Source organism: Equus asinus, unplaced genomic scaffold, assembly GCF_041296235.1.
Source record: "Equus asinus isolate D_3611 breed Donkey unplaced genomic scaffold, EquAss-T2T_v2 contig_4, whole genome shotgun sequence".
Lineage (NCBI taxonomy): Eukaryota > Metazoa > Chordata > Mammalia > Perissodactyla > Equidae > Equus > Equus asinus.
The window spans coordinates 367,418-394,292 of NW_027225071.1; the positions used below are offsets into that span (position 1 = coordinate 367,418).

The following is a 26,875-nucleotide window of genomic DNA, read 5'->3' on the forward strand; positions in this document are numbered from 1 at the left end:
TGTGCAACACTGTCTATGAAATAAAGGCCCCTGAATTGTACATCTTAAAATGGTTAAAATGCTGGTGGAACTTTATGTGAATTTTACCACCATAAAAAGAATGAAAGTATCTGCAGTATGATTTAGTTTATGTACAATTCTAGAAATCCCTAATCAATAGTGACCACAGGGAGCCTGGGGCTGGGGGCGGGAGGGATGAGAATGAAGCAGAGTTTAGGGGCCAGTGGAGACGCTCATCATGCTGACTGTGCTGACGGCTTGACAGGCCCACTGGAGCTCACCAAACTGTCCACAGCAGACACCCACTGCTTCTCGCCCAGCAACCGTGCCCGGAGAAAGCCGCCAAAGAAGTAGAAAAGCTACACAGGTTTCAGCTCGTGGGGTCACTTTCATGCTCCCACACGAACATGCAAAGCGAGGACCACCTCGCCAATGGGGAGTGATCGCCACCCATAATGTTCAGAGAGAACACACCCAAGCATAGAACAGCATGCTACTTCTCATCCAAGAAAGGGAAGAAATTAAATATGTGTGTACATACACAGATGTATATTTGTAGGTATTTGCTCATATTAAAAAATAAAGGATAAGCCAAATTTATGAAAACTGTTACTTATGGGGGAGGAAGAGAGCAGAGTTGAACAGACAGGGGTAGACTCTGGACTTATGGGAATATATCTGGTTTGTGAGTTTTGACCTTGGAACCATGTACGTTTTTACATACTTATAAAACAAAATTTAAAAACATACTTTAAAAAGGCGATCTCTAACAGAAGAGAAGGGGACACTTCCGATCTTCCTCTTGGACCAGTGTTACCCTAATACCAAAACCAGACACAGGAATCACAGGAAAACTGCCAGCCAGTATCTCTTCTGGATACGGACACAAAAACCATCCACAGAATACCAGCCAGTGAAATCCAGCCACGCAGAAAAAGGACCACACACGATGGCCAAGTGGGATTTGCTCCAGAACGCAAGGTTGGTTTAACATTGGAAAAACCAACTCACGTAATGCACCTCATCCATAGAATAAAGAACCAAACCACACGGGCCTCTCAACAGACACAGGAAAAACATCCGACCAAGCTAACATCTTTTCTTGATAAAAACGCTGACCAAACCAGGAATGGAAAGGAAGGTCCCCAACCCGATAAAGGGTATCTGTGAAAACCCACGCTCACAGCATGCTTAGCGGTGAAGGACTGGATGCTTTTCCCAAGGGCAGGATCAAGAACCTCCACTCTCGGACATCAACACCACACCACGCTACAGGTTCTTCCCAGAGCAGTCGGGCGCGACGAGGAAATAACAGATCCACACCGGGAAGGAAGAAGCGAAACTATTTCTAGCCGCAGGTAACATGATCATGTACACACAAAATCCTAAGGAATACGCTAAAACACTATTAGAACGAATAAATGAGTTCAGAGGACTGCAGGATACAAGATCAGTACACAGGAATTAATTGCATTTTTATACACTTGCAATGAACAAGCTGAAAATAAAATTCAGAGAAGCATTCCAGTTATAATAGCATCAAAAAGAATAAAATGCTTCAGAACAAATTTAACAGAAGATGTGCAAAACTTATACTTGAAAACTACAAAACATCTTCGAAAGAAACTAAGACCTAAATGAGTGGAAGACGTCCTATGTACACGGATGAGAAGACAGTAGTAAGACGGCCATACTCCCCACACCGATCTACAGAGTCAACGCGAGCCCAGCAGAACCCCAGCTGGCGTCTCTGCAGAAACTGACAAGCTGACCCTAAAATCCATAAGGAGTTGCAAGGGTCCACGGAGAGCCAAAACAAGCTTGAGAAGGGACTCACACGTCCCATTTCAAAACCGACTACAAAGCAGCAGTAATCAAGACAGGGTGGAACTGGCATAAAGACACAAGGACAGGTCAAGGGCTAGAATCAGAATCCAGTACTAAACCCTCATATTTATGGGGAACTGATTTTCAACAAGGGGGCCAGGGCCGCTGGACGGGGAAAGAATGGTCTCTTCAGCCTTGGTGCTGAGACAACTGGATTTCCAGACGTAAAAAATGGAGTTTGACCGCTGCATCACTATATTCAAAAATTAACTCAAAATGGATCAAAGACCTAGACGTAAAGGCCGAAACTAGAAACTCTCAGGAAAAAACAAAAGCAAATCTTCATGACCTTGCATCTGGCAATGATTTCTTGGATATGACAGCAAAAGTACGGGCAACAAATGAAAAAACAGATAAAGTGAACTTTATCAAACAAACAAAAACTTTTTGGCATCATGGAAGACTATCAAAAACTGAAAAAAGGGGTCAGCCTGGTGGTACAGTAGTTAAGTTTGCACACTCTGCTTCAGTGGCCCAGTGTTGGTGGGTTCAGATCCTGGGCACAGACTTACACACCGCTCAACAAGCCATGCTGTTGCAGCAGCCCACATCCAAAATAGAGGAAGACTGGCACAGATGTTAGCTCAGGTCCAGTCTTCCTCAGCAAAAAAGAAAAGGTTAAAAAAGACTCAGGTCAATTCTCAGTTTTTCAGGTGCTGAGTACATATAATTAAAAAAAAGAAAAAACAACTCAGAGAATGGGAAAAAATGCACACCAAGTATTGGATAAGGGACTTGAATCTAGAATATATAAAGAACTCTTACAATTGGACAATAAAGTGACAATCCAGTTAAAGAACGGGCACAGGATCTAAACAAACATTTCTACAAAGAAGATGCACAAATAGCCAATAAGCAGATGAAAAGCTGCTCAACATGACAGTCTTCAGGGAAATGCGAGTCAAAACCACCAGGAGACACTTCGTGCCCCCTAGGACACGCTGTCTACAATCAGCAAGACACAAGTGCTGGCGAGGGTGTGAGAGATCGGAACCCTCCTACGCTGCCGGTGGGAATGCAAAATGGGGCAGCTGCTTTGGGAAATGGTCTTGTGGCTCCTCAAAGCGTTAAACATGGTGTCGCCATGTGTCCCAGCAATTCCACTCCTAGGTGTGTATATCTGAGAGAACCCTACACCTGCACACCAAGACTCGCACACGCGTGTTCCAGCAGCCCTGTGCACCACAGCCCAAAGGTGGGCCAACCCAGACGTCCATCAGTTGATGAATGGATAAATGCACAACGGGACGCTGAAAGGACGTGCCACTGACACACGCCCCAATACAGACGAACCTTGAAAACACAGGCTCACTTGTATTTTTGCTTTATTTTGCAATAAAGCACTTCCTTTATTGCTCCTCGCTTTACCGCGCTTTGCTTTATTGCGTTTTTCACCAGATGCTCCACCAGCAAAGAGAAGATGACTTGCTGAAGGCTCAGGTGCTGGTTAGCATTTTTTAGCAATATGGTATTTTTTAATTAGGGTATGCACTTTTCTTTAGTCATAATGCTATCACCCACTTAGACTACAGCATAGCATAAACCTAACTTTTATCTGCACTCGGAAACCAAACAATTCGTGTGACTTGCTTTATGGTGACATTCACTTTGTTGTGGGGGCCTGGAGCCGAGCCCCCAGTGTCGCCCGGGTCTGGCTGTGTGCTGAGGGAAAGAAGGCAGACACAAAAAGCCACACATGGTATGGATCTGTTTACATAAGATGTCCAGGATACTCGAACCTACAGAGACAGGAAGTGGATTAGTTGGGGGTGGGGGAGGGGGGATGACAGCTAAAGGGTACAGGGTTTCTTTTAGGGGGTGACAAAAATGTCCTCCAGTTGACTACGATGATGGCTGCACAACTCCGGGCATACACTGCATTGTGCTGAGTTGTACGTTTTAAATGGGTGAACTGTGGTCCGAGAGTTATATCTCAATAAAGCAGTTCCAACAAGAAAAGAGGACAAGCCCTAAAAACTGCAAGCAAAAGGAAGCACGTGAACCATTCAGCAGGTGGAACAGAACCTGCTCACAACACACATGGACGGAGGGTCAGCATCCAGAATAGGAAGAGACATTCCAGAGGGGAGGGTGGGGATGAAGAAAGAGAGAGAAAGCACCCCGGAAGCACAGGGGCAAAGGGGAAGCACAAGCACCCCAATGCGGCCTGAAGGCGGAGCTCAGGAGCACAGCCCAAGGCAGCCCGATCCATGGGGGAGCGGGACGCGTCAACGCCAGCACCCAGGAGGGGCCGTGCCAGCCGCCGGCTACACGGGAGCCTTCCCACGCGGCTGAGGCGATGTGGGAAACCACGATTGTGCTCGTCTACGTGTGTCTACACATGTCAACATGGATGGCCTGGAGACATGCCACCGAATTTCAAAACCAAATGGTGAGACAATGCACGGGGGATCATGTGTTAGGCTAAGTTCAAAATCGACATGTTGCTGCGCATGGACTGTGGGTCCACTAGCACCCACCCTACACAGGGAGAGACACGGGGCAGGAGGGCGGAGAGGAAGGCCCAGGCTGGACCTCAGGGGATCAGTTGCTTAAAAAATGCAAAGGTGAACGCTGCTCCATCTGGGAGGGCAACAACGCACAGGCATGTCTGTCTTCAATATTTGGCACAACCGTTAATACAGAGTCTCCACTGTGTTTCAGATCCTGAAAACAGAACACAAGCACCAACCCGTGAACGTGGTGCTGCCCAGAGGCAGCACGCAGGGCACCCACCTTGGCCACCTTGCCCATGTCCTCCATGGTGGCTCTCTCGTGCGGAAACTGGGCGAAGGTCCGCTCAATCTTGGCGATGACGGCATCGACGTTCACTGTCCCCTGCGGACGGCCTCGGGGGAAGTAGAAGGTGGGGATGCTCTGGCTGCTGGCTGGTGGCAGGGGCTCCTCCTTTGTCTGGACCTGAGAAATGAGACAGGTGGTGAGGACTTGGGAACAGGAAACATCGTCCTCACATGAACCCGTAACAGACAGGGGCGGCACCGTTCTCAAAGTGAGCGCACGGGGCCACGGAACCCCAATGTGCACAGAACGCCAGACAATCCTGGGGGCCAACTCCAGCCATGAGGCCACCCGCATCCGAAAGGTCACACACCACAAGAGAGCGTCACATACCACTGATCCACACTGCTGAGCCTCCCCCAGCCCTGCCTCAGTGTGACCCCGCAACAGTGACAGCTGACGGCCCAGGCTGCCAGGGAGGCTGGCACAGGTCCTTGTGGGGAGCCTGCCCCGCAGTCCTCCTGGGGTCAGGGTCCTCCAGGCGGGCCGTCAATGGCGCTCGCTCACAGCCAGGACAGGTGTGGCCTCTCTTTGGGGCCCACACCTGCAGTCGCTGGTTCCCACGTGTGCCTCCCGGAGAATGGGACGTACGTCTGTCACCTGACCTGGGATGGCCCTCCGGGAAAGGATCTGGCCCTGCAGCCTCTTTCTCGCCAGAAGGCAGAACGGCAGCTGAGCCACCCCAAGTGAAGCCAGCACCTTCAGCAGCAACTACTTCGGAGAAGTTTGACCTCCTGACATGCTTTCCAAGACACAGTGGTGTCGGGACGTGCCCTCGGGGATTCAGGGAGCTGACCTGCTGTGGGGCTGTCGTTACAGGCGGAAGGGGGGACTCTGTATATAAAACACGGTTGTTTAAAATGCCCCCAAGCAGAAAGAGCTGTTCAGTGGACCCGGTTAAGGAATGACTGCCGAAAGTTGGCCCCAGGCCAGGTCTGCAGCACCGAGGGGGGAGAGGCTCTGAATCTCCTCTGAGGCCGAGCCCATGAGGCTCGCTGTTCCCACTACGGTGGGCACGGTCGCCCAGCAGGACTCAGCAGCATCTCCCTGCTGACTCAGGAGAGGCCTTCTGGGGCCAGAAACAGCTCCTGGGAGCCGGGTCGTAGACGGCCGCCGAGGACCAGGCACCCGGTCGGCCTCGACGGGCAGTGACGGGGAGGCACAGTCTGGCCCATGGACGCATCTCCGGTCTACACCCTACATTCTCTAGGGCTGGGGACACGAGGCCACAGTCTCAGGAGGCAGGAACAGCCCAGCGTCCTACTGGGGAAGGACTGGACTGAGCAGCAAAAACCCAATGCCTGAGGCCACGGGGGCTGATGGGGCCGGGAGTGGGCAGATGGTCAGGAGAGTGCACTGTGAGGGTCCCCAACTCAACAAGGTCTGGGGAACCCAATGCACACGGGACACCACGGGACCACATAGGACCTGCAGACCCTGAGCGTGCAGGAGACACACACACAACACAGCAGGCCGAGGAAACACCACAGAGGGTTCAGGGCCGGCCCAGTGACCGGGCACAGCGTGGTTCTTACCCAGAGGAATGGCACCGCCAGCAGGCCCGAACGCCCAGGTGGGGGGTCCCCTCCATGCGCCACGGGGCACTCACATGTCAGCCACCCTCCCCAAGGCCGAGTGACAGAGCACAGCTCATGCAGCCACCGCCTCATGCCACAGGGACCAGGGGCTGGAACACCAGACACCAACAGCACTACCAATTTGCCACCAGGATACACAGTCAACACGGCTCCCCACTGAAACCTGCGGGTGTCCTACACATCTCGTCCTGCAACGGGGGCCTCTTCACCACCCAGCTGCAGCCTCTGGGACCGGCTAGTGTCCTCCTCAGTCCATCAGTCCATCTCAGGGACGGCCCATGTTCTCTCAGTCACGTCTCGGGATGGCCCCACGTCCCCCTCACTCATGTCTTGGGATGGCCCCCCACGTCCCCTCAGTCACGTCTCAGGATGGCCCCACGTCCCCCTCAGTCACGTCTCAGAACGGCCCTGCATCCCCTCACTCACGTCCCGGGACGGTCCCTCGTCCCCCTCACTCACGTCTCGGGAGGGGCCCATGTCCCCCTCAGTCATGTCTCAGGGTGGCCCCGCATCCCCTCAGTCACGTCTCAGCATGGCCCCATGTCCCCTTCAGTCACATCTCGGGACGGCCTCGCGTCCCCTCAGTCATGTCCCGGGACGCCCTGTGTCACCTGTCTGTTTTCCCTCCAGCACTAGGAGGAGGAGTCACTTGTAAACGCTTTCTGTCCTGCCCCACTGACGTGACCCACAGACGACAGCAACACGTCCAGAGGTGTTGCTGTCCTGAGTCTGCTGTACTGGGGGGCTATGGGGAGAGCCTGCAGACGCACGACAATGAGCCCTGTGATCACAACAGGGCAAATAAAACAGTCAGGGGTTTGACGCAGGGTCACCTCAGTGCTGAGAGCCGAGAGGCAGATGTGGACGGCACGGTGATCAGAAAGGAGAGGCTGCAAAGGGCGGCCCTGAGGTTCCGGCACCTATTGCAGGCCGGCTGTGCTGAGCGAGGTGGATCTGCCATGGACGGTGGGAAGCACGAGGACCACACTGTGGACTAAGCCTCAGAGCAGAGCAAAGGCTGGACGATGACCTCGGGCCCACCCTTCACGAGACTCGGCCCGAGTCAGCACCCAGGGACACAGGCTGATCCCCCTCCTCCCAGCCCGGGATGTCCTGTTCCACGGGGATTGGGTTACAGTGTCAGAATCACTGAGTCCTGATGTGACAGCCCTGCACAGCAGCACTGAGCCAAAACCACACCCACCGTGGCCCAGGGACAGGCGGGAGGGGAAGCCACACCCAGAGCTGCCTCCTTGGAAGGAGAGGGTTCGGTTCAACAGATCTGCTGGGGGTGCCCACGATTCGCTTTGAGGAAGATAACTTTTCCCCTCGATTTCTGGAACAAAGACTGAGGGCCATTTTTCATTTTTTTAATTTTTTGTGAGGAAGACTGTTACTGAGCTAACATCTGTCCCAATCGTCTACTACTTCATATGAAGGAGGCCGCCTCAGCGTGACTTGACGAGCGGTGCTAGGTCTGCGCCTGGGATCCGAACCCGCGAACCCCAGGCCACCGAAGCGGAGCCTGTAAACTTAACTGCTGTGCCCCCGGGGCAGGCCCCTGAGTGCCTGTTTCCTTGCCTTGTGGCGGTGGTTCCGTTTTCCCGTCTTTCTCTTTTCTTCTCTCCCGCGAGGCGGAATGAATTGCGAGCCCAATGCCCTGAGCTGTCGGCCACAGTCGCTGCCCTTGTACCTTTGTGCAATACGGTGTTGGTGTTTCCTGAGCACCGACCACATCTTCCCATGAGCCATCTCACTCAACTGCCGCGTTCAGGACAATCTGTGACTGACGTGCCACCAGCATCCTGTATTCACGGTGGGAAAACTGAGGCACAAGGAGTCTGGCGCTCCAGGCAGAGGGCAGGGCACCTACACTGTGGGGTGGCTGCCCCTGGGCTGGTTCTGGAGCCGTTGTCAACCATGTGCCTTCTCCCCAGTCCATGGCTGGGCTGACACAGACCCCTGGGCTGCTAAGTCACAGGGACGTCGTTCGCTGCTGGTCAGCGCTAGGAGGCCGCGCACCTGGTCACCTGGGAAAGGACAAGGAAGAGGGATGACAGCGCTGCTACGCCTCCATGCAGACACACTGCTCGGCCTCTCGCCTACGACCAGGTGTGATTCCTGAAAACGAGGTTGCTGTCACCGTGTCAGCCGGCTTCTGCCAGACCCGTTACACAGTTAATACTCAGGCCGGTCCTGAGAAATGGACTTTGACAAAATGGACAGAACGTGACAAAGAACTTAAATCAAATCTTCCTGCGGCTGTCAGTGCACAGCAATCCACCACGAGGCTCACCCTCGCCCCCCTGGCTGGCCCGAGCGTCCCCATGGGTGCCCTCCTCCCCCTGGATGGCCACAGGCACACTCCAGCTGGCGACGGCGTGATGCTGACTCCACCACACGAAGCCCTGAAAGCAGCGGGGTGGGCTCACTGGGGCGTCCTGGACATGTGGTGTCAGGCCCTGTGTCGCTCACGCCCACTATCTGTGCCCCCCTCCTGTGGAGACATAGGGACATTTCCTGCCCAAGGGCTGCCAAGCGACAGCTCTGGAACCTCGCTGGACACTCACGAGGAAGTCTGTCTTCATCTGCACAAGTCACGCGTGGCGACCAGACCTCCTCATGAATCCGCAGTCTACGCAGATGCGAATCCAGGCTGGGATCCGCGAGCAAGGCTTTGCCCTGGGGTCCTGGCGGCTCTGCCTGGGGAAGTAACGTGGCCTTTGTGCCCTGGTGACCTCGCGGTGACCCGGCCGCCACCACACGTGAGGGGAGGGCGGGAGGCCAGCATGCCCCTTTGTGGAGCAGCAGCAGCAGCAGCGAGTGCTCGTGGCTCCTGTCCTAGGCGTGAGGATACATGCAAGCACCTCCTGAGGGGGCTTTGGGGGCCTGGTGTCCCTGGTGCTGGTGTCTGCACACACCACAGTCCTAAAGGTGGGCGGTCCCCACCACGGGCTAGGCGCCTGTCCTGCGTTGTTTAAAGGTGAGCGAGTGCAAGAAGCTTACAAAGGCCCCAATCTGAATGGGAGCACAGGGAGGCAGCCGGCACGGCCTCAGCACCGCAAGAGTGTGGCTCGTCCACGTGCTCCTGCGGGAGGAGCTCCGGGGGCCACCACCATCTCCGACACCGCATTCCCTCCTGCCCCGTCAGCAGAGGGCGCTGTCAAACTGAGGTTCCGCCGTCTGGGGGAACTAAGACACCACACAGGCATCATGCTCCACCCCCACCGTACTCTGAACCAGGTGGAGCATCTCCTCATTTGTCTAAAAGGCAAGGACACCATCTTCCCTGCCCCTTCTCTACTCCACGCTGTGCCGTCATTTCTGTTCCTCCTCTGACCATTCCCAGGGCGGCACGTGTCTTCGGCTTTGTGAGTTTTGTCCTCCGTCCCCAGGCCCCACGTCTTTTTATTTACTTTGTGACGTCTGTCACCACACGGGAGTTTTTAGATCACGTTTGTAGTCGGCTTCATTCTCTCGTTGGTCTAACAGATGGTCCAAGGCAGCACTGGGAGCTACTTTATGACATCTGAGCACGTGCCCTGTGCTCACGAACTCAGAACGACCGGCACCACGGGGACAACGTCTGAGGTCTGTACAGTGGCCCATCGACCCTCCCATGGCCCTGCTGGGCGGGGAGGCCTCGGACAACAGGAGAGGCCAGAGGTATAGAGAAGGACATGGGGGGCCAGTTCCAAGGAGGATGGACACCGGGCCCCCGTGATGCAGGCTCGGCCGCAGTCCGAGAGGGAGAAGCTGATGGGCCACCCGGGCAGAGGGGCCAGCCTGGGCCAAGGGCACGGGGAGCCCCAGGTCCTGTGTGGGCCTCGCAAGGGGCAGAAACCACGCGTCAGGAGCAAGTTCACCAAACCTCTGTGGGTGGAGACGCGCCAACGTGTCTTCCGAAGCTGCAAAGACTGAGCACTCTAGGAGGCAGTATTCACACTGCACGGGATGAACCACATCTGACGGTTTCTACCCGCTTCCTGAGCACATGGCGCAGAGATTCCCACGACAGCGATGGCACCGGCTCAGTCACCTGTTCCTCCTTCTCCATCCCCCACCGTCTGCTGGTCCGCTTGTCTCCAGGGGCAGGAACAGGAAGGGGATGGGGCCCAACAGCCAAATGGGCCTCCCAGTCAGGACTGGCGGGGAAGGGCCTGCTGGTCGCGATGGAGACACACACACAGACGCACACACACGCATGAGGCCTCCACGCCCAGGGCTGCCACGCGAGGGCCTGTCTCTGCCTCAGCTCGTGTGTCTGTTCCTGGGGGTGGACACACAGCTCGCTGATCTCCAGGAACCCCTCGCCTCGTGCGGCAGCCCGGGTCCTTCTGACCCTGGAACACAGCAGAGCTCCTGTCTTCCTCTGCTCCGGGCCCTGAGGCCTGGCCCCGAGGACACACGCATAGCTCCATGAGACATGACCTTCTGGACAGCGGCACAGGACGAGCAGAGTGGGACACGAGCGAGCTTACTGCCTGGGGAGCTTGACCATGGTGGAGGGAGGACGCCCACATGGGCTGCGCAGTGAGAGACGGCCCCTGTGGTCAGAGCCATGCGGACGGGGGGAATTTGGGGGGAATTTGGCAGATGGAGGGAGGGAGGAAGGGAGACAGCTACAAACTTAGGGGCAAAGACACAACCACAGGTCTTTGGTGCTCTTGACAGCGCCCTGCAGACACCCCGCATGGCCACACTGGCTGCTGCCAGCAGGAGGGCTTCCCTTGAGGGTGCCACACGTCCCTTCCACCAACACGCTGGTACAGGAGGACGGTCCCCTGGGTCAGGAGTTTGAGAACCACTGCACCACAGCTCCCTGGGGCACAGCGGGTGTGTGGAGGCGCTAATGACTGCCCCTGTCACTGCCCACCTCAGGGCCTTTGTGCCTACTGTTCCCAGGCGCCCCACAAACACTGCCTTACCTCATCTAAGACCATGATCAGATCCCACCTGCCACTAGCATGTCATCAATAGACAACACAACACCCCCCGCCTGAGCCCACTCCCACCTGCCGTCCCCTCACACCAACCATCACCCCAGGTCACAAGGTCATCCCTGACACACCACACATCCCACCCCACCTGCCGCCCCCTCATAGTAACCGTTACCCCAGGTCACAAGGTCATCCCTGACAGGACAAACATCCCACCCTACCTGCTGCCCCTTCACAGGAGCCATCACCCCAGGTCACAAGGTCATCCTACACACCACACATCCCACCTCACCTGCAGCCCCCTCATAGGAACCATCACCCCAGGTCACGAGGTCATCCCTGACAGAACACACATCCCACCCCACCTGCCGCCCCTTCACAGGAACCTCACCCCAGGTCACAAGGTCATCCCTGACAGAACACACATCCCACCCCACCTGCCGCCCCTTCACAGGTACTGTCATCCCAGTCAGGCTCTGTAGGCTTTTCTGTCATCCCAACTAGAAGGTGCAGCTACCCTCCAGTGCCTGGCACAGAGCAGGCCCCCAGCAATATGCAGTGATGGAACGCACATCCCAAAGAGCTCCCCTGAAAGGAAAACACCTTTCGCTGTGTTCGGAAAGCTGCTACCTCAGAGAACTTGGCCACATGACTCTGTTTCCCTCTGTCCACAGTGAGTCTCTCCCAGCCTGGAACCTTCCATGTCTCTCACACTCATGGGGAAGCAAGCGTCTCCCACCAACTCACTCCCTGAGGCACAGCGCAACACTGGATGACCCAGTTCTGGTGCTGGACTTGCAGGATCGACTCAGGGAGAAGTAAATGCTAACATGTGTGCTCTTTCTGCGGCCCTGTCAAGACCCAGGTACCCGGACCAGCCCTTCTGAGGAAGGCAGCTGGAAATGCTGGGGAGAGCACTTGACAAACATCTTCCTGAGTGCCTCACGGACTGGCAAGAGAGGAAGGACTCTCAGGGCACGGACGCTGGGAAGGGGCACCCAGCGAGGCCAGGAGAGGCTGGACAGGCGCTGCCTTCAGGGAGTGCACTCAAGGGGGTGAAGTGACCGTCACCTCACAGTGTTGCAGAGCTCGGGGACAGGAGGCAACATCCAGCATCCTCGACGGAGGCTGCCCCCTGAGCGGGATCCTGGGGGCTGCCCCTGCAGCGAGAAGAATGAAGTGGAAATAAATCCCCACCAACCTCTGACCCCAGGAAGGAAAGGACAATCATAGGCCTGAAAGCTGGTGCTGCATCAAGGGGCTGCGGGCAGGGGTGGTGGCAAAGCTCCCGAGAGCTCACAGCAGACTCCCAGTCAAGTGTGCAAACCAAATGTACATCCTGTGCCTGGTCCCCAAACCCTCCAGCCGACGACGTCAGGCTGCCACAGATCAGCAGTGCCCGGAAGCAGCAAGATGTGCTGAGGTGAACCATCCTCAACTCGGGACTCAGAAAACGCCCCAAGTTCCAAGGAAAGTGAGGCGTTCATGATCAAAATGCACAAACACACATGAAAGGAAGGCACCATGGGGGAGAGCCAGCAAGCAGGGAGCAGCTGGGCTGGCGAAGACTCCGGACTCTGACGTTGTTGAGAATGAGAGCCGACACGCTTCATATATCAAGACAGGGAGAGGCTTGAAGATGCAAGAGTGAGGAGACTTAAGACAGCCCCAAATAAAACGTCCAGAAGAACAGGAAACACACTTGCTTTCTGGGTTGGAGAGCAGAGCAGCACAGCTGGGAGGGACTCGTGCCCCGGGAGGGAGGAGACGCAGGTGCTGAGCCTGCAGCTGCAGAGCTGGAGACACATCCTGAGACCCGAGGCCCAAGGAACCCCAAGCAGGAGTCCTTGGAGCGACCCACACTGCACACCGGACGACGAGACGGGACAACACCCAAGACAGCGGCAGATCCTCAGAACCTGCCACAAGGAGACGGAACGGAACAGAAAAGGGGACCGTCTCCAAAGGAGCGACCCAGGAGCCCTGCAGCCAGCTTCTCGACAGAAATGCAGGGGCCAGAGCTGGAGGAGAGCGGCTGCCCTTTCGCCCAAACGCCACCTCCCGGGAGGTGTCTGCCACACAAAACCAACATGGAGACAGTTTGAGACCAAAACGGAAGAAAAGCAAAAGCGAGCCTGCCACTGTCAGCAGACGCTGGTCCAGGATGTGCGGGGGACCGTGCGTCAGGCAGAAGCCAAGTGCTCCTGACGCAGGTCGGAGATGCAGGAAAGGGGCGTATGGGGGGCAAATCTCAACACGCTGACTGTGTGAATCATCATAAGGCGGCGATTTTATTTCTTTTTAAAAACCCTCCGAAGGCAACAACAGCAGTATAAAATGAATGGGGTCATGGAATGGAAGTGTCTGAGAGTTTTGTTTTTTTTTGTTGAAGAAGATTAGCCCTGAGCATCTGCCGATCCTCCTCTTTTTGCTGAGGAAGACTGGGCCTGAGCTAACATCCGTGCCCATCTTCCTCTACTTTATATGTGGGACGCCTACCACAGCATGGCTTGCCAAGTGGTGCCATGTCTGCACCTGGGATCCGAACTGGTGAACCCCGGGCCGCTGAAGCAGAACATGCTCACTTAACTGCTGCGCCACTGGGCCAGCCCCCATCTGAGTGTTTTGAGCTGGAAGGCAAAGGTATTAATTTTTCACCTGGAAAAATCCAGTAGTGGCCATTTCTAGGATGAGCAGTCAGCTAGGAGCAAGGGAATACTCCAAAGTAGGAGAGGAAAAGAGAAAGAGGAGGCAAGAAAGGACAGGACGAAAATAAACCAAGATGGACGAACAGTCATAACACGTGGAAACAGACAAACGGCACAGTTAAAAGATGAAGATCAGAAGGAAAAAGAGAATCGTGTCTATTCACAAGAGACACACATAAGACGTAAGGGTGCAGAGGGTGAACATCTTCTCAAAAGACGGAAAAGGGTAGAGGGGCCGTGGGGTGGCTGGACTGACGTGCACACAAGAGGTGGAGGTGTGGACAGTACTAGAGAGAGACAGGGACCGCGTCAGGGCAGGCGACCAGGGGAAACGACATGCCTCAGAGCTGGCCGATGCCGGCCCCAGGAGCCCCACACGGACACGGCAGACGCTGCAGGGAAAAGCAGAGGTCCAGCCCCCAGGGAGGCCGGGCCCAGCTCCCCGGAGCGATGACGGAGCTGACCGGACAACGAGAAACAAACAGCCTGCTGCAGACACGGGAGATTTACAAGTTTAATCTCCGGGACAGAAATAGATGCGGCCCCAGCACAGCTGCAGCTCTCACATTCTTTTCCAACACACAGGACGCCGTTGGGGGCTGGCCACCTCCTGGGCCGCAAAACAGGTCTCAGCAGGTCCTGCAGGGACCGTGGGGCGCATTCCCCGACCTCCAGGGGACGCGGCCAGATGACTGGAATGAACAAAAGTGGCAAAAACACACACGTGTGTGTGTGAAAGGAGAGTCCTAAAGTACGGCTCAGGCCTCTTAAAAAATGGCAACCAGCCGACCAAGGGGCATTCGGGTCCCCAAGCCTCTTGCCTGGGCTCCCACCCGCCCCGCCCCACGCAGGCCCCCTGCAGCCCCGATCAAGGGGCACGGCCTCACGGAGAGCTACTTCTGTAGAGGGCCCCAGCCGCCTGCTCCCTGACTCGACCCCACTCCTGGGACCTCAGACTCGCCCATGGGCCTCCCAGAACACACAGTGGGGCGGAGCGGTGCCCCCACGACCAAAATCCAAGCCCTGGGATAAAGCAAAGGCATCTCTTCTCCCGCAGAAGGGTGTGGGGGAGCCCAGCAGAAATCCGTCCAGCTGTGTCTCTGGGGTCACACCTCCCAACACCAGCCTCGGACGGTCAGGTCCCAGAGGGGTCAGACGGCACGTGCTGGGACATCAGATGGGTCCCTCCGACTCCAACGGGCCAGGACAGGGCACAGGTGGCAGAATGAGAGCAGGCCAGGCAGGGACGCTGGGCCGGAGCGGCCAAGCCCAGCAGCGTCCTGGGCGGCCCCGTCTGAGACCGGATGCAGCAGCAAGGCCGGGACAGGGCCCTGGACGGGGCCAGGGAGCTCAGGGGGACAGCCTGTGGATTCCAGGTGAGCCCAGGCCCCAAAGATGCTGCACCCAACAGGAGGCCCCTGTGGGCCGCGAGCTTTCTCCTCGGCTCCCGTGGACCCTCCACACCAGCTGGCAGGAGGTGCGCCAACTAAACGCGTGAACGACACTCCACGCTGACAGATGGGAGCCAGAGGTCAAAGTTTAACACAGGGGAGCCAAAGACAACAACGGGGGAGCCAGGCCCTGCACACGGGTTCGTGCGAAGGATCTCCCTCCAGCACAGGAGGGGCCGGGCTCACTGTGGAGGCTGCTGGGCCAGCCGCGTTCACAGGAGGGAGCAGAGCTGTGTTCCCAACACTGACACAGACGGGGGAGCCCGGCTGAGCGGGGTCCCCGGCCTGGACACTGTCAGCCTGGCTCTGCACCTGCCCCACAGGACGGGCTCCCAAGGGGGCGTGTGTGTGGCTCTGGAGTGGCCTGTGAGGGGAACCTGCATCCACAGCCGAGTGGACAGAGGGGCCGCTTCCAGCTGCCAGGGTCCTGGGAATGTGGATCAAAGGGGGTATTCATGACCCTTCCTGCAGGGTACTGTGACCCCACCCAGACTAGGACCCCAGACTGTGGCCCACTTGCCATCTGGGACAGGCAGAGCTGGGAGGCCACGCTGTCACCCCAGGGAGGGGAGGTCAGCTCAGAGTCCAGGACTGTCCCCAGGGGGTGGCCACACTGGGGTCTGGAATGACGCTCAGCGGGGTCTGTGTGCCCTGAAGGACCCTGCAGGGAGGCTGGACAGCGTGTCCGGGCCCACAGCAAGGTGACAGAGTGGAGGAGCAGAGGCGCCCGTCAACTGTGCCTGAGCCTGTTTGTGGAGAGTGGGTGATGGGACCCCCGGGGTACAGGACGCTCAGGACCCCTTCCAGCGGGGTGAGCCGAGCATGTCCTGGGCCTGAGAGAGCCTGCAGTGACCACCGGGAGTTGGCGCTGCTCGGCGCCCAGAAGGCCCGAGAATCCCTGGGCAGGGTGGGCGGGTGGACATGGGAGGCGGGAGCAGGGATGGCTCCACTGTGGACGGCACAGCCGTGCCCCAGGGTCCTCTGCTCCGGGCCAGGGGGGCCCACTGAGCGGGTGGCGTGGCCGTCAGGCTGAAGCACCACCTCCCTCCCTCCACCCCCAGCCTCTCCCTCTACCCCCAGCCTCTCCCAAAGATGTTTGCTGACCCCCCCAAGGCTGTGTCCCGAATCCGCCCTCCAACATCTTGGGATGAAAGGAGCCAGGAGAACTCTCCTTCTGCTCCTCCCACAACCCCCATGAGAAAGACCCACTGGTCCACCGCCTGCAGCCCAGGGAGCACTCACGTTACGCAATGCACATCGTCACGGCTGAGAAGCAAGGTTGAGACATGTTTTCTGTGACAAGAAACAACTTCCCATGAAATGAATTCATAAAGTTTGATTCCCAAAAAGTGATTTTCATTTGATAAGCAGCAGCCCTAAAGCAATGCAGACTTTCCTGCATGGGCTCTGTGGGGAGCCGGGCCCCCAGGCACGACCATCCTGGGCGAGGCTGGAGGGATTTCCGGGTCTCCCACACAGCCCAGTGGACCATCAGGAGAAACCCTAACTGCCCCACATCTGTTTTCCTATCGTCAAAGCAGGACCCGCGTGGGGCAGATTCCACTCCTGGGTCTCCAAATGCAGGCACTTTCCTTAAAATCTAGGGACAGACTCACACCTTCCCCAGCTGCAGACAAAACTTCAGAAGTTGGAAGACACAAGACAGGAAAAATTCCCAAGCTGTGTAAAAGCTGAGATATGATCCCAGAAAAACTCCCATTAAAATATCAGCAGAAGGCAGGTCTTTTTTTCCCCCAGATGGCCCGGTCTGATTGGATGTCATTTTTTTTGGCCACAACAGGACGTTAAGTCCTGGCCTACAGAAAAAGTGCGGGTGTCTAACTGCAAGAGGTGAGGCGTTCAGGAGCAGGAGCCCCGGCCCCAAGCCCTGTGGCCCTGCCCCCAGCACCGGCCCAGAGCTGAGGCGAGGACAAGATATGCCACGGAGAGACCCCTCGAGTCACAGACAGACTCTGGGGATCACGGGCTGTCTGATGCTTCCAAACGACTGGGTCCCTCAAACTAACTCGTAACACGTCCAAGGTGTAGACACAGCAGGTCTTACTCCTCTGAGCACACACAACCATGGAGAGGGTGTCTACACGCCAACTACTCACTATCAGCACCGAGCCATCCACTTGCCCGGCCCATGTGTGCAGATCCCCACAGCCCAGTAAACACCATGTGGCCGAGAAGGCCAGGCGTCCCACAGGGCCGTGTCATCACGGAGATGGCCGTGACCATGGGCCAGGCTTCCCACCGGGACCACAGGGTCAGGTCCCCACCCGAGCCAGAACCTGTCCACGCGCCGGGGGCTTGCATCCTGGCCACACCGCGGCACCTGCCGCCAAAACTCCAGCAACGGGCGAGCTCTTAGGAGCTCTCCCAGCGACTTCACGCGGGACCCACGCTCCCTGCACGGGTGGGTGCGAGCAGCCCCCGCCCCCCCCACACCAGGGAGGGACTCGGGAGGGACCCGGGTGGGCCGGGGGGGTGACATGCGGCAGACCTGGACCTGCTGGAAGGCCTTGAGCCTCTTCTTGAAGCGGGAGGGCAGCACGAAGTCGCAGCCGCGGGCCAGTGAGGCCAGCTCCTGCCTCAGGCTGGGGTCCTGGCACAGCGACGGCTCGTGGAGCCGCATGTCGGCTCGCGTGGGCCGCCAGGGCCCGGGCCAGGCACCTCGCTCTGGCTCTTGCTCTCGGGGCTGGGCCTGGCTGGGGCCGCTGGGCTCGGGGCGGCAGCTGCGCCCGGCAGGACGGTTGGGGTGGCTGGGCTCAGCGCACTCCGTGCGTCGCTGGCCAGGCGCTGTGGGGGCCGGCCCAGGCGGCGCGCGTTCCACAGGCTGAGGAGGGCACATGGCTGGAGGAGGGGTGGCAGGCCACCCCTCCCGCGGGCGGGCGGGCCGGCGGCTGTGCAGGCGGGAGGGGACAGCTGGCGCGCCCTGACCGAGCAGCTCTCTGCGCGACTGCTGAGGGTGCGGGAGGCCTTGCAGGGGGCGGTGTCTGCAGGGACCCCGGCTGTGGCTCAGTGTGGACGCACAGGGCACAAACAGGTCAGCAAGGACAGCCGATCTGGGGCAGATCTGGGGCCGCCTGCCAGCGCTCGCACAGCGGGGAGGTGGCGCTCTCCCCAGAAGCAAAGCCTGCCCGCCCGCCCACGACTAAAGGGGACCTGCCACAGGCTCCTCGCGGAGGAGCGGGTTCTACGCTGAGGCCCCAGCCTGGGACCCAGATGCAGCCAAGCAGCTGTTCCCTCCCTGAAAACGCACTGGGAACAAAGGGGTCTGCCCGCCCCAGCTTCCCCTGCTCCTTAGAGGCTGAGAAAACATACTGAAGCTGCAGAGGACACCGGAAAGTTTTCTCTTCAAAAATCGGGTGAGGGGGTGAGTATTCTGGCTTCTGTAGTCTTGGTGCCGGTTCCACACGACAAAACGTAGAATGTCAGGACAGGGCAGAAAGTACCACAACATACAAGGTAACAATATGGAACGACAGTGTGGAACGTCACGACAAAGTACCAAGTAACCAGAACGTCCAAAATAACGACAGTGCACAAAGTACCAACAGGGCAGAACGTAACCACAACGCAGGATGTAGCGCTAACGCACACCATAAGGTAGGAGCCAGTCACATAAACGTCAACAGGGCAGCAGACAGCAGGTGCACTGAGGATGCGGCCAGCGGACACACGGACACCCGGCACCTCCGCCCGCTCCCGCAGGAAGGACCAAGGCTGCAGTGGGGGCCGAGTCGCCTGGGCCCACGCAACTCAACAACAAAACATCAAACAACCCAATCAAAAAATGGGCTGGAGACATGAACAGACATTTCTCCAAAGAAGATATACTGATGGCCAATAGGCACAGGAACAGATGCTTATCATCGCTGATCATCAGGGAAATGCAAATCAAAACTACACTAACATATCACCTTACACCCGTTAGAATGACAAAAATATCTAAAACTAATACTAACAAATGTTGGAGAGGTTGTGGAGAAAAAGGAACCCTCATACACTGCTGGTGGGAAGGCAAACTGGTGCAGCCACTATGGAAAACAGTATGGAGATTCCTCAAAAAATTAAAAATAGAACTACCATACAATCCAGCCATCCCACTACTGGGTATTTATCCAAAGAGCTTGAAGTCAGCAATCCCAAAAGTCCTATGCACCCCAATGTTTATTGCAGCACTATTTACAATAGCCAAGATGTGGAAGCAACCTAAGTGCCCAGCAACAGATGAATGGATAAAGAAGATGTGGTACATATATACAATGGAATACTACTCAGCTGTAAAACAGAACAAAATCATTCCATTTGCAATAACATGGATGGACCTTGAGGGAATTATGTTAAGTGAAATAAGCCAGCAAGAGAAGGATAATCTGTGTATGACCCCACTCATATGAGGAATTTAAAATTATGGACTAAGAACAGTTTAGCGGATACCAGGGGAAAGGTGGGGTGGGGGGTGGGCACAAAGGGTGAAGTGGTGCACCTACAACACGACTGACAAACATTAATGTACAACTGAAATTTCACAAGATTGTAACCTATCATTAACTCCATAAAAAAGTGTTAAATGTATATCTTTTTTTACTTATCAAATACTTAAGGGAAAAAAAGACTACCCATTGTAGGACAACTTACTCTGAAGTAGACACTCTCACATATGGACAGTGGTAATAAAAGGATTTAGAAAACAACTTGGCAATAAGCCTTTGATCTCTTGAGTAATTCTGCTTCTTTTTATCTATACAAAGAAAATAATTCTTAATAAATAACTTTACTCACAAAAGATACTGATCTATGAGTTATTTACAACAGCGAAAACACTGTAAATAATTAAAATGTATAATAATGGCTAAATAAACAGGTATGCATAAAAGTCATACAATATCATACCATCCATTAAAAATAATTCAAAAAAGTTCAATTATAATATGGAAAATAGTTCACACTACAATGCTAACCAAAAATAGCAGGCTATAAGTTGTAGACAAAATATGATCACAACTATGTTTAAAAGCACATGAGGTAAGCCCTGTGGGATAGTGGTTAAGTTCACGTGCTCCACTTTAGCGGCCCGGGGTTCATGGGTTCAGATCCCAGTCTCAGACCTACACACCACTTATCAAGCCATGCTGTGGCGGTGTTCCACATACAAAATAGAGGAAGACTGGCACAGACGTTAGCTCAGCAACAATCTTCCTCAAGCAAAAAGAAGATAAGCAACAGATGTTAACTCAGGGCCAATCTTCCTCAACAAAAAAAAATACAATAGGGGGCCAGCCTGGTGGCATAGTGTCGTTAAGTTGGCAGCAGCCTGGGGTTCACAGGTTCAGATCCTGAGCACAGACCTAGCACCACTGTCAAACCACGCTGTGGCGGCATCTCACATAAAATAGACGAAGATTGACACAGATGTTAGCTCAGCAACAATCTTCCTCAAGCAAAAAGAGGAAGATTGGCAACAGATGTTAGCTAGGGCCAATCTTGCTCACACACACCAAAAAAAAAAAGGAAATAAAATAAAATAAAATAAAACTATTACAGTAAAATACTGTCAGAAATATTAATAGTAGGTGTTATCTAGATGATAATATTATAGGTGATCTTTTTCTACCTTTTCATATTATAAATTTATCGCTTTTATGCTGTAAAAGTTCTGTTTTCTTTTTTAATTCATGTAATTTTCTTTTATAGTTCATAAATGAAGATTGGAGATGTATGAGGTAAACTAAACTTAAAAGTTGAAAACTTAATTTTCCTAAGATTTTGCAAGGTAATCCACTCCCATTCAAGAAATTACTCATATGTGCATGTGTTTTTAGTTTTAAAATTATTGTATCTATTTACAATGCATTATAAAATATACAGCTCATTTATTTGTTAGTATCCATAATAACTTCAGTTATAAATCAAACAGTATTTGATAGTTAGCTTTTCACACCTCCTTTATTTACAAGTTTACTCCTTGCTTTAGTGTTAGAAATCTTATGTCCTTATTCAAGTAAAATTATAAGAAATTCTATCAAAATCTTCCAAGTATTAATTACATAAGCATATAAAATAAAGTCTAATTGTCTATAAACTTTTTATGCCTTGATTTTAGTCGCAAATGTGATACAGGCCCATACAGGTTTCCACTACGCTGCTGAATACTTAACCACTGCTTCCGGTTGTTAGGGTAAATGGTGGAATTTTTCTCAGTGGGTCCACGTGTCTTGGGTTTCCTTACAAAAACTTACCAAATTTTAACATGTGCATTTTATGCACACTGACCTGATTTAAACCTCATGAGAACTTTATTACAGGAACCTGAGGCTCAGAAAGGCACTTATTTGCTGAATGCAATAAGGGAGTTAAATAATTTGCACTTACAGCTACTAAGTGGAAAATTAGGAATTCTATCTCCAACCAAAGCCTACGCTATACTGCACCCCTTAGGGGAACTCCAGGCACAGTGACAAATATAATTTAATGAATAGAAAAAGTAGTTACCCTAAAAGATAATCCTCAAAAAACTCAAAATCTGAAGTACAGTTTCTACTGAATGTGTATCGCTTTTGCACCATTGTAAAGTCAAAAAATCGTTAAGTTGAACCACCATTAAGTTGGGAACCGTCTGTACTTAAAAGGACTATGGACAAACTAAGACGTCCATGAAAGTGCTTTCAGTTACTAGAGCATACTTTTCCAAAGTTTTTCATCTTTGTTCATTGCTATCTTTATTGTTTTATATACGCTCATTGATTTAATTTACTTTTTTAATAAGACACTTTATGGACACATGAAATTACCCGAGTTCTCTGGCTTTACTGCTCATGCTTAAGCCACTGTGCTTACCACACTATTTTCACTTGGACATAGCAGCAACTAAAGATAAGTCACTAACAATAAGAAAAGTAAATCATTTTAAAATCAATTCCTAAAACTTCCAACTAAAACTGGAACCGATCCTCACAAAGACCAAGACTTGACAGGCGTTACAAAAGTATTTCAAGCAAAGGACAGTACGAAAACTAAAGCCACAGAGAGCTATGGCATTTCACATAGGACCATTTAAAAAAAAAACAAAAAACACTAACCAGTCAGCTACAGCCCATAAGGAGCTTATAAGTCCTCACTCCTATGCTCACAACAAGAAAAAAGATAAAGGAAACTGTAAATCAATAACATCTTAGAAAACTGAGGTCACAGGGCAAATCACCACTGAAAACACTGGAGACAGGCAGATACAGAGAATCACAGCTTATCTGGAGTGGGAACACTTCAACAGTAACTGACAAACTGTAGGAGACCAAGTATGGATCAGCCTGAGAGTTAAAATATCTTGGGGTCCCAGTTTTGGGGGGGGGCCCACACTTTCCTGGGTTTTACGTCCAGGAACCCTAGGAGGTTTTCAGGTTTTCACAATGAAGATCTGAGGAAAATCCTCTTCTGCTTTGAGCAGGAGAAGGGGAAAGTAACCATACTGAAATATGCCCAGAACATTCTCTTCTTAACAAAGTCACACCCTGAAGATAAAGTACTTTAGCAGAGCATCATCTACCTGGAGGAAGAGCAATTAGGCAACCTCAGCCTCCACCAGCCTTCTTGTCTCACCGAAGCTGGGGGAGGGAGGGAGGGCTAAAAGACACTTTTGAAGGTCACAGTCCAGGGACTCAGGACCACTAGAAAAAAATGAGATTTAATCGTAAGATTACAGAACACTTTCCCTCCCCAACTGCTTATCACCCCATCAACAGGGATCCACCATAACAACAGTGAATTACAAGTGAGAATACAGCAAGATAACAGACTCTGTTTAAGAAGGAGTTTTTACTTAGGGAAATCCAAAGAAAACAGGAAGAAAAAAATTAAAACAAGGAAACTAGAAGAAAATGAAGCCTCTGTCACCTACGGGTACAGCAAATATTAAACACAACCCAGTTCCTAGTGAGATTAACATAAAAGCTCACACTAAAAGCCTGATTACCTCAGTTCCTATCACCAGAAATATCATATTTGGCTTTCAAAAAAAATTGCAAGTCATGCTAAAAGGCAAGAAAAAACACAATCTTAAGAGACAAAGACTGCATTAGAACCAGACTCAGATAAGACACAGGTTTTTGGAATTATAAGACAGGGGAATTAAAAATAACTGTGACTAGTATGATGAGGTCTCCAATAAAAAAAAGCAGGTAACGTGCAAGAATAGATGGGTAATATAAGCAGAGAGATGGAAACTCTATTAAATAAAACAAAAGGAAATGCTATAAATCTAAAACACTGTAAAAGAAATAAAGATGCTTTTGATGGGCTCATCAATAGACTGGACACAGGCAAGGAAAGAATCAATGAGCTCGAAGAGGAAAGAACCAGTCAGGTTGATGATACGTCAACAGAAATTTTCCAAACTGAAATGCAAAAGAGAAAAGAGAGAAAAAAAAGAAAACAGAAAAACTAGTAACTATAGGACAATTACAAAAGTTGTAACATACACATAATGGAATAAGAAAGAGAGAGAAAAGAGCAGAAGAAATGTTTGAAATAATGGTGGGTGGAAAATCTTCCAGAATTAATGATAGATACCACAGACGCAGGAAGCACAGAGAATATCAAGCAAGATAAATACCAAATATCTACACCGAGCTATATCATATGCAAACAGGCAAAAAAACAAAGACAGAGAAGAATTTTAAGAAGGCAGAAGAAAGACACCTTATCTAAAGAGAAACAAGGATAAGCATTCCATCTGACATGTGGTCAGAAACCATGCAAGCAGGAGGAGCACGGAATAAAATATTTAAAGTGTTTAAAGGAAATAAAAAAACCACCAAGCAGGAACAATGTATCCAGCAAAATGATCCTTTGAAAGCGAAAGAAAAATAAAGGCTTTCTCAAACAAATGAAAACTTAAAGAATCTGTTGCCAGGAGACTTGCCTTGCAAGAAATGTTAAAAGAAGTTTTTCAAAGAGAAAGAAAATTATATAGGTCAGAAACACACATCTGATAAAGAAAGGAAGAGCATTAGAGAAGGAATAAATGAAGGGAAAATAACATCTTTTATGTTTCTTATTCTTAACTTACCTAATAGCAAAAATGTATCGGGTGAGTGTGATCCCCTTACAGATAAGAGGAAGAATTGGGAACGCTCTATTATCAGGTACCTACACTATTTGTGAATGGTATGGTTTTATTTGAAAGTAGACTCAGACTAGTTATAAATGTATATTGCAAACTGTAAGACAACCAATAAAAATTGTTTTAAAGAAGTATAATTTATAAGTTAAAAGAGGAAAGAAAATGAAATCATATAAAATGTTTAAAACCAAAGGCAAAATGGGGAAGATAAAAAGAAAACAAAGAACAAGTGCAATGAATAAACAACAGCTACAAACATGGCAGATATTAATCCAAATATATAAAAATTAACTTTAAATGTAAATGATCTAAATACATCAACTAAGAGTCAGAGTGTGTCAGAGTGTCAGTGTGGATACAATCAGGTGTCAGAATGAATTAAAAAACAAGACTCAATTATATGTTGTCTACAAGAAACCCACTTGAAACATAACAATATTGGGGCTGGCCCGGTGGCACAGCAGTTAAGTTCGCATGTTCCGTTTTGGTGGCCCAGGGTTCGCCAGTTTGGATCCCAGGTGCAGACACGGCACCGCTTGGCAAGCCATGCTGTGGTAGGCGTCCCACATATAAAGTAGAGGAAGATGGGCATGGATGTTAGCTCAGGGCCAGTCTTCCTCAGCAAAAAGAGGAGGATTGGCAGCAGTTACCTCAGAGCTAATCTTCCTCAATAAATAAATAAATGAATAAATAAGTAAATAAAAATAAACATAACCATAGTGATTTTAAGTAAAGGGATGATGGGGGAAATGGGGACTTGTTGTTTAATGGGTATAAAGTTTCAGTTTTGCAAGAAGAGAAAGTCCTGAAGATTGGTTGCACAACAATGTAAATGTACTTAACACTATTGAAATGTACATTTAAAGGTTAAAATGGGGGCCAGCCCAGGTGGCCCAGTGGTTAAGTTTGGCACGCTCCACTTCGGCAGCCTGGGTTCAGTTACCAGGCACAGACCTCTGTCAGTGGTCACGCTGTGGTGGTGGCGCACATACAAAAAGAGGAAGATTGGCAACAGATGTTGCCAGGGTGAATCTACCTCAACAACAACAACAACAACAAAAGGTTAAAATGGTAAATATTATGTTATGTATGGGTAGTTCACCACAATATTTTTTTAAAAAGTAAAGGGATGTATATTCAAGTCCTTTGCCATTTTTTAATTGAGTTGTTTGTCTTTTTGTCACTGAGTTGTAAGAGTTTTTTATATATTCTAGATAGTAAACCCTTATCAGATATATGATTTGCAAATATTTTTTCCCATTCTGTAGATTATCTTTACACTCTCTTAACAGTGCCCTTTGATGTGAAAAAAGGTTTTAATTTTAAGGAAATCCAAACTATTTTTTCTTTTGTTGTTTGTGTTTTGTGCATCTTATTTAAGACACCACTGGCAAATCCAAGGTCATGAAGATTAGCCCCTATGATTTCTCCTGAGAGTTTTATAGTTTTAGGTCTTTAATTTAGGTATTTGATCCATTGTGAGTTGTGGTATAAAGTATAAGGTAAGGATCCAATCTTCATTCTTTTGCATGTGGATATCCAGTTGACCCAGCACCATTCACTGAAGAGACTATCAAGAAAGGTATACAGTTTTTGTCAGGGATGATAAAAGAGCTCTGAGTATAGATGGTGGTGATTGTTACATACTGTGAATGCATTTAATGTCACTGAATTGCACATTTACAAATGGCTAAAATTATAAATATTGTGTTAGATATATTTTACCACAATAAAAATAAATGTGAGATACTACTTCACATCCACTAGAATGGGTATAATAAAAAAAGATGGACAATAGGATGTGTTGGTAAGGATGTGGAAAAATTGGAACCATGATACAATGCTGATATGAATGTCAAATAGTATCGTCACTTTGAAAAACAGTTCTGAAAGTTCCTCAAAAAGATAAACAGAGTTACCACATGACCCAACAATTCCACTCCTAAGTATATACCAAAGAGAAGAGAAAATATATGCCCAGACAAAAATTTATACACACTCATAATTCGATTCATAATAACCAAAAAGTAGAAACAAACCAAATATCTGTCAAATGATGAATGGGATATTATTCAACAATAAAAAGAAATGAAGTTTTAAGTCATGCTACAACGTGGATGTACCTTGAAAACATTATGTTAAAATGAATGTAGCTGGTCACAAAAGACCACATGTTGTATGATTCCTTTTATATAAAATATTCAGAATACACAAATACATAGAGATAGAAAGTAAAAGAGTGGTTGTTAGGATCCAGGGTAGAAGTTGTGAGGGGCAATGAGGCATGCCCACTAATTGGTATGGGGATTCTTGTTGGAGTGATAAATATTGTGGTGACTATACTAAAACCACTGAAATGTAC

At 51.2% G+C, this 26,875-nt stretch overlaps 1 protein-coding gene across 7 annotated transcripts in view; it reads right to left on the bottom strand.

The window, feature by feature from the left end:
• LOC139043866 (serine/threonine-protein phosphatase 2A regulatory subunit B'' subunit beta-like) overlaps positions 1 to 21,764 on the bottom strand; it is a 59,068-nt gene extending 37,304 nt beyond the window's left edge. For 2 of the 7 annotated variants that reach the window (XR_011500925.1, XR_011500926.1), the window contains exons 1-2: positions 17,893 to 21,724; positions 4,624 to 4,806 (exon numbers count right to left, since the gene is read on the bottom strand). Coding sequence is in view for 5 of the 7 variants with exons in the window: in XM_070503632.1 (XP_070359733.1) it covers positions 4,624 to 4,806; positions 17,893 to 18,240 (531 nt within the window). In the remaining 2 variants the exon portion in view is untranslated. Of the gene's footprint in view, positions 1 to 4,623; positions 4,807 to 17,892 lie in introns of all 7 variants that reach the window. The other 5 variants (XM_070503632.1, XM_070503634.1, XM_070503635.1 and 2 more) reach the window with 5 other exon arrangements.
• Positions 21,765 to 26,875: the final 5,111 nt, after the last annotated feature.